Source organism: Microtus ochrogaster, chromosome 6 (assembly GCF_000317375.1).
Source record: "Microtus ochrogaster isolate Prairie Vole_2 chromosome 6, MicOch1.0, whole genome shotgun sequence".
Taxonomy (NCBI): Eukaryota; Metazoa; Chordata; class Mammalia; order Rodentia; family Cricetidae; genus Microtus; species Microtus ochrogaster.
Window position 1 is genome coordinate 44723870 of NC_022013.1, and position 7690 is coordinate 44731559.

General features: G+C 44.0%; 1 protein-coding gene across 1 annotated transcript in view; it reads right to left on the reverse strand.

Annotated features, from left to right (window-relative positions):
* Positions 1-7690, reverse strand: part of Cadps (calcium dependent secretion activator) — a 445453-nt gene that overhangs the window by 45162 nt on the left and 392601 nt on the right. The window contains 1 exon segment of the mRNA XM_026779941.1: positions 2030-2062. Coding sequence (XP_026635742.1) covers positions 2030-2062 — 33 coding nt within the window.

The following is a 7690-nucleotide window of genomic DNA, read 5'->3' on the forward strand; positions in this document are numbered from 1 at the left end:
AAAAAAAAACAAAAAAAAAAAAAATAAAAGAAAGAAAGGGAAACTCTGCTAAGTCATTTTTGTTCTCCCATATCCTCAAGTTCCTGAGACAGCACCATCAACCTATGAGTGTCTTCGTGATTATTGATCATAAAGAACTCTCATTAGCATCGAGTACTGTTTACCCCATTTACAGGAAATAAAAAAAGCTGGACCTGGCCTGTGGGAATTGTTAGGCTGAGGCATAAAAGATTGACGGAAGTGAGTCTTTTCTGATTTTTCTAAAATGCTGCTCTCATGTGGCTTGATGCTAATAAATATGTTAAATCCAATTTCTTTATATATTGGGCCTTGTCTGAAGAGCAGGACCCAGAACTCCTGATGCTCTCTGATTGCCTCTCCACAACCACAGCTGGAGACAACAGATCTCTGGGCTAAGAGCTTGGTCTTTCCCTTTCTGACAGTTATAAACTCAGCGGAGGACAGGCCTACGGCAGCAGAACCATCCATCCTTTGCTCTGGGTATCATTACACCCTGAAAGGCTCTTTGCTCCATGCTGCATGAGTATCTAACGCATGCTCACGTGAGTTCCGCACGCGTAGCACCATTTAATGGATGCGGCAGACCTAGGTGTGGGGCATCTCCATTTTAAAGATGGAGCAGCATGGCCAGAGATCCCACATAAAGGGGGAGCTTTTACTCTGGAACTTAAGAGTAAATTGCTTCATTTCTCCCCTTGTTACACTTCTGTGAGCCTTTTTTCTTCTCCATTCTTCTGCCTACAGGAAGGAGTGGGGTCCCTTGATGAGAAGTATTGTATAAATTCAAACATAATTATTGATTGTACATTCTTTCATTAAACAAACAAAATGCATGCTAATGCTACGTTCACTCCAGTTTTCCATTTTGTCTTCCTTTGAGAAATAAGCCAATAAACCATTACGCACTTAGCTTCCTGGGGAAATGAATTTAAATGTTAATATAAATCCTTTTTAGAAAAAAAACAAATTTTCACAAATAAGTATTTGAACAAGGAGGGTACTTAACCACGTCCAGAATGAGACTCGCTCAGTACCAGCCCCTCAGGGACTGTTGAGATAAAGCTCCTAAATTTAATATTTTATAATAGACTCACACCCCTTTTGTCAGAAATGGAGAAACAGCATCGTTTCCTTTCCCCTTTATTGGAATATATTTAAAAGTCTCTCCAATTTTATTTTGCTAATAGGCAGGGCAAGGTCCGTCTAGAAATGTCTTCTGATTTATCTCAGGTAATCCCACACTTTAGCATTCATGTGTAGTACTTAACCTCAATTTAAATGTAAATTTTGGGCAACCTCAAGTGCCTTCTCCATGAACTTTGAGGGCTCTTTTCATTAATGAGGCTAGCACTAATTATGAACAGTTTTGTAAGTTTTCCTTAAAACAATTGCAGATTGACCCCCAAATGAACAAAATCAGAATGTATTTGTTTAAACCATAAAATATTGGAACCGTTGTTGAAATTTCCAATTTGGGGCCACAAGGTGTGTGTGCTGGAGGAGCAGAAGGACTTTGAGTGACAGGCAACCAGAGGAACAAAAGCAAGAGGGAACTGGGTTAACCCTCACACTGGTCCTCCCTTCACGACACAGAAAATCATGCTTTCTTCTCATTGGAAAAAACATGATTCTGGTCTTGGTCTCTGTTGGTCCACATTAGATATATAGAGCTTGGGAGCCAGGCATGAAGTCAGCACCCACCGTGAAAGCAAAGCTAAGGACAGAATAGATACAATCCAACAAAATACAATGCTCAGATATGCATGGATGAAAACAAAGCACAAAAACTGTGAGTGCTCTTAATCCCAGCTCCAATGCAGGCGGATCTCTGCGAGTTCCAAGTGAGCCTGGTCTACACAGGGAGTTCTAGGCTAGCCAGAAATACAGAGCGAGGCCCTGTCTCAAAAAACCAAGAGGAGTAAGCCAAAAACAAACAACCCAAAACATCATGAAAATAGGAAAAAAAGCCAACTAAAACACAAGCGATGATGGATGTTCAGATACTCACAGGCACGTCCACATACTTGGAAGCTGCCTTCACCTGAGGAAAAGAGAAAGCACAACGTGAGGCAAGTGTTTGAGTTCCCCTTGTACAGCTCAGTCATTATCCGAGTTCAGATGATGTGACGGTCCATGGAGATGACCAGGACCAACAAACAGGTACTAGAATGCAAAGTGCCCCCGAAATTTTTCAAGCTCTGACCGACCGCTGTTCAGGGAGAGTGGGCAGCTTTACAGGTTCAGATTCCAGAGATCGTCTGGGAATTTATCATCTTCCTCCCTGACTTGAAAGAACGGAAAGGTGACTGTCAAACCTGGGAGAGAACTTTCAAGTCTAAGGCAGTAATCAAGAGTCCCGGCGTTCCTGGCACCTTGAGCTTTTATAATCTGGCTGCAGGTTGTCCTGACTTCTTCCATGCTTAGTGTCGGTTAGTTCAGCTTTTGAAGTAGCAGGAACTGGGTGAGTCCCTCAAGCCAGAAAGACATGCATGGTTTTCCACAAGTTTTTCAAGTAGACCTTTTGGGGCTGTCCCAAAGTTGCTGTTCTATGGCCTTTGGGTTAGGCACCAAAAACCAATATGGAAAGTGAAGCGAATGGTTATGAAATTAATTTTTGAGTGACAGTGCAGTGCTAGAATGAGGCGCGCAGACTCAGACCTGGGTTCAAATCCAGCACCACCACATGAAAACCGCATGGCATACTGGTGACTTCATCTCTCTGAGCCTAAAGAAAGGCAGACGCTAGTCATGGCTGGTTCAATTGCTGACATGGCACGCATTCACACAAAGTCCAGGGATGTCCATAAACACAAAGCAAGCCAACTGAAGTACTCATCAACAGGCCTCGGTGAGTTCCAGCTGCTTGGGAAATTTCTAGCCAGCTGATGTTGAGGAATAAACCCAGGGAGCTTGTCTGGGGTGGAGAGAGGTCCACATTGAGAGTCAAAGGTTTTTTTGTTTTTTTTTTTTTTTGCTGTTGTTGTTGCTGCTTTGTTTTGTTTTTGCCATGGGGAAAGCCTGCCAAGTCCCTTAAGACTTGTAATCTGTAGGACTATAAATTACTAGATGATATATTCTACTTTGCAAATTTCTTTCATGGGCTCAAGTTTAAGGACTTTCTGTGTCCGTGTTCTCAGCCACAAGGCAGTGAAGCCTGATGCGCATGCACTGCTTTGAGCCCAGGCTAGCCCTCTGGAATTTCCCAGCTTCTCAATGCTCAGGGAAGAGAAGGCGCTCAGCGCTAAAACGTCAGTGGTCAGAGCGGGTGCTGGCAAAAGAGCTGTTCTCAGTGAGAAATCACCTCCTTTGCTCTGTCAACTTGATGCCTGGCAGTTGGTAGGAGTTTTGCTACAGCTGAAATGATCAACCTTTAAACACGCCTACTCCCCATTTACCACTCACACGCAGTTCCAATCTAGAGAGTGATACCAGTCAGACTCTGTTCCCTTGGGAGGATGAGGCAGGAGGCAAGCTTGTGGCATGAATGAAAACTTTGTGTACCCTTTATAATTGCACCAGCCTCCAGTCCAGACCAGCTTGTGTGTGTGTGTGTGTGTCTGTGTGTACGCATCTGTGTGTGTGTGTGAGCATGTGTGTCTGCCTGTGTGTGTGTGTATGTGTGAGCGTGTGTATGCATGTGTGTGCATGTGTGTATGTGTTTCTATGTGTAGGCTAGAGGTTGACACTAGGTGTCCTTATTCATCACTCTCCACTTACTTGCTGTTTGAGACAGGGTCTCTCACTGACCCCGGAGCTCAACAATTGGCCTAGACTGGCTGGCAGGTAAGACCAAAGAAACCTCCTATCTCTGCCTTTCCAGCACGGGGACCATAGGAGGATGTTTCTGAACCTGGTTTTCATGTGGGTTCTGGGGAGTGAGCTCAGGTTACAAGCCTCCTCAGATCTTGGATTATTATTTCTTTCTTGTTGTTTGTTTGTTTTTTGAGACAGGGTTACACTGTGTAGCCCTGGCTGTCCTGGAACTTCCTCTGAAGACCAGGCTGCATTCAAACTCACAGAGATCCACCTTCCTCTGCCTCCCAAGTGCTGGTATTAAAGGCATGCGCCATCACTGCCTAGCTTGGCTTATTCTTTATCAAAAAAGAGGGGGAGACAGAGGGACCTCTGGGCCTCTCTAGTCAGCAAGCCTAACCAACCCATGGGTTCCAGGCCAACCAATGAAGATACTCTGTCTCAAAATAAGGTGGAGAGTGCCCAAGTGACAGCATCTAAGGCTGTCCTTTGGCCTTCATCTGCAACCCTCTATGCAGAACCCCTAGTGAACACACATACACACACATACACGCACACACACACACACACACATCATATGATTGTCTGAGAATGAACCAGGCTCTGCCTATGAATCAAATAAATGACAGCTCTTCAGATCTATCCAAGTCCATTGTCCATGATGTATGATAGATATTCTTTAATGGAGAGAAGAGATTACCTTCCAAAGCAAACTTCTTTTCATCAGTGGTTATCAAAAGTGTGTGGTGTGTGTGTGTGTAAGGGTATAAGTGTATGCATATTTAATATCTTTTCTTTTTTAACTTTAAAAGAAGACTTTTCAGTGTCCAGGAGTATGGGTTCAGTATTGGCTGGATTAGAAGTCTGGCTTGTAGCCCATTTTCTAGCTTGGTACCTTTGTGCTTCCTTTGTAAATGGGGCAGTAATAACATTACTCAAAGGGACGCCAGAGACTGAATGAGACAATCCAGCCAAGTACATCCAATCATGCTAATAGTACTATGAGCAGCTATGGTTACCGTGCCCGCTGGGGACAGTAGGAGCCAGCACTCTTCACTGTGCTTGTGGTAGCTTCATCCACACCTACAACCTGTGACAATTTCTTGCTATAGAAAAAGATGCTGAGGGTACCATCAGGTACCTGAGCTGATTCTCAGGATGGTGGACCCAAGCAGGATCCTGTTCCTCCTCAAAGCATATCCAAGTATCTCTAAGTCCTCTGGGTATTTTCTTAGGCCCCTGCCCCAGCTATACACTTATTGAAACTACCTTCCCTTTTCTGGGGCCCAGGCACTTGTTGGTACAGGAGACAGGCAAGAAGAAGGATTTTCCCTCAGACACAAGGTGTACATTGCTTTTGAGCAGGGGCTTACTTGCCCTCCAAGGAGAGGCAGAAATGTGGCTTTATCTGGCCCTACAATTCTGGGACTCTTCTTTGTGATGGTGATCAGCCCTTCTTATGAGACCTCATTGTCTGCTTCTCTGGTAGAATTCCTTAGCCCTCTGGTCCTGGCCCCCAGGCAGAGCCAGTTCTGAGGAATGAGAATAGAAAACGAAATCTAAATCACGGGAGGCTGTGGAAGTGAGGGTGGGGTGCTTACTTTCACCTGCCTGCAACTAAGGTCACTAGAGACAAAGGTCACAACAGGGACTGTGACTTAAGCCACATGCTCATGACTCCTAGGTTCCTTTAATGGTGTCCAAACACACAGTCTCTCCAGCTACTCACTGATTCCAGTCTGTCTAACAACTAATAGGTAAAAGTCTGATTTTGGGTGTTTACTATTTATCAATGACTTTAAATTATGGCATGCTATATTTGATCCCTTCTGAATAGGGGCCCTTTTAACATTCCCATTCTATAGCTGAACACCCTAAAGCTAAGATGAAGAACCAATAGGACTTGAAGGCACAGAGGCTATATTTTGGACCTGTCATTCAGGTATATTTTTCTCAAATACATCCAAGTGGTTTTTAAAACCAGTGTGTGTGTGTGTGTGTGTGTGTGTGTGTGTGTGTGTGCGTGTGTGTGTGCGTGTGTGCGTGTGTGTGTGCGTGTGTGTGTGTGTAAATACAAACTAAAATGCTTCTTCAGGAACTACATAGGGGTCTAAATAATCATAGGACTGACTGATTGGGGCAGGGCTGAAGGTCCGAAAGTGTTTCTTTTGCCTCCATGTCCCCGCTAATTCCCTCAATGCCCCACCTGACTTAGGGGGTGCGTACGGGCTTAATGGTTCCTCCATTGAGTGCTTCCATTATTTCTCAGGTGCCCAAGGTAATCTTTTCATTGAGCACTCACCAATGCTGATGACTAAGGGATTTTCTTTGGCCCATTCCTAATAAGGGGACCTGAGTTAATCATTGTGTAGCTTTGACAGGGAGCCCGGCAGGAGCTTAAACCACTTCTCCTGCTTCATTAGGGGAAAAAGCAACCCAGGTGCAGGCCACGAGGACCTCAGGGTTTGATACTATTAAATCAATGCACTGACAAAAAAAAAAAAGTGGATTAGGTTTCTCTCTCTCTCTCTTTTTTGAACAGAAATCTGGTGGGTAAGACTCAAAGATGAAGAAAAAAGAAATCCCAAAGCAGATGACTGCATTAGTTAGTGCCTAGGCTTTCCTTTCTCCCCACAGTCTCTCGAAACAAAACATGGGAGTGATTTTTTTTTTCTCTGTGTGAGTGAACTCCACCCCTGCCAATCGGGCTGCAGAAGAACTGCCTGCCCTCCGCCTTCTTTGCCTTTGCTTTGAAACTGCTGACCACATCCCACCACCTCAAAGGTTCAGCATTGAGTTCTAGGGCTGCCTGGGGGACCTGACACCTTTTTGCTTTGCTTACTTTGACACAGGCCTTTTTAGCGATGTGAATGCAGTCAAGGCCATTAAGCAAATGGTGACTTGGCCATAGCGATTCCATCCCTAAAATAATCTTATCGCTTACTAGTTCAGTTTTTAATCCCTCTTTATCTCCATCTATGGATACAGGCTTTTTACAAACTTTTATTACATTGATTAATTGAAAGAGAGAGAGACACAGAAAGAGAAAGAGAGAGAGGGAGCATGCATGCGCATGCGTGTGTATACATGGTACCCTGATGCCTGTATAGTCGGAGGACCCCTTTCTGAGTCAGTTCTCTCTTTCCGCCACATAGGTTCCAAGGATCAAAGCCAGGTCCTTGGACTTCACTGCAGTTCCTTATACCCTGGCCCTAGAAAACAGTCAGTGAAGGAACAAAAGCTCCTCTTTATCTTTCCTTACCACTAGTCACAGAGGAAAAAAAAAAAACAATTGGAAGGAATTTGGTAAGATACTCTTTACTCAAGCTGGGGGTTTCTAGAAGTGGGTTTTCTGAGCTACAGTATTTTGAGAGCACAATTAAGAAAAAAAGCACAATGAGGATCTTTGAGTTCTAAAGGAACTGGTATTTGCCACACATACGAGGCAAAGTGGGGGTCAGAACACCCATGGCTCAGTGGCCATCTGGTTCTGTTACCTGCCAAGGTGGGGCAGGCAATTGATATTTTAAGCATCCGTTTTCTGTCTGATAAAGGCAGAAGGCTAATGGCAATATTAATAGCACAGCCTCAGCTTGCACATGTGCCTATGTGCATGTGTCCTGTAGTTTATTAATTGAAAAAGACATATGTAGATATACACAAGTAAATAATAAACAAATATATAAATATACACATATAATAAATCTAACTCTAAATAAATCTATAATATATAAATGTAAATATATATTTAAAAAGTGAGTGCACATACAGGTGCGCATGTGGGTGCAGGGACACATGTGTATAGTGTCTGCATGTGTGCGTGTGTGCGTGCACGTGTGCGTGTGTGCATAGTGTCTGCACGTGTGCATAGTGTCTGCACGTGTGTGTGTGCGTGCACGTGTGTCCTCACGTGTGC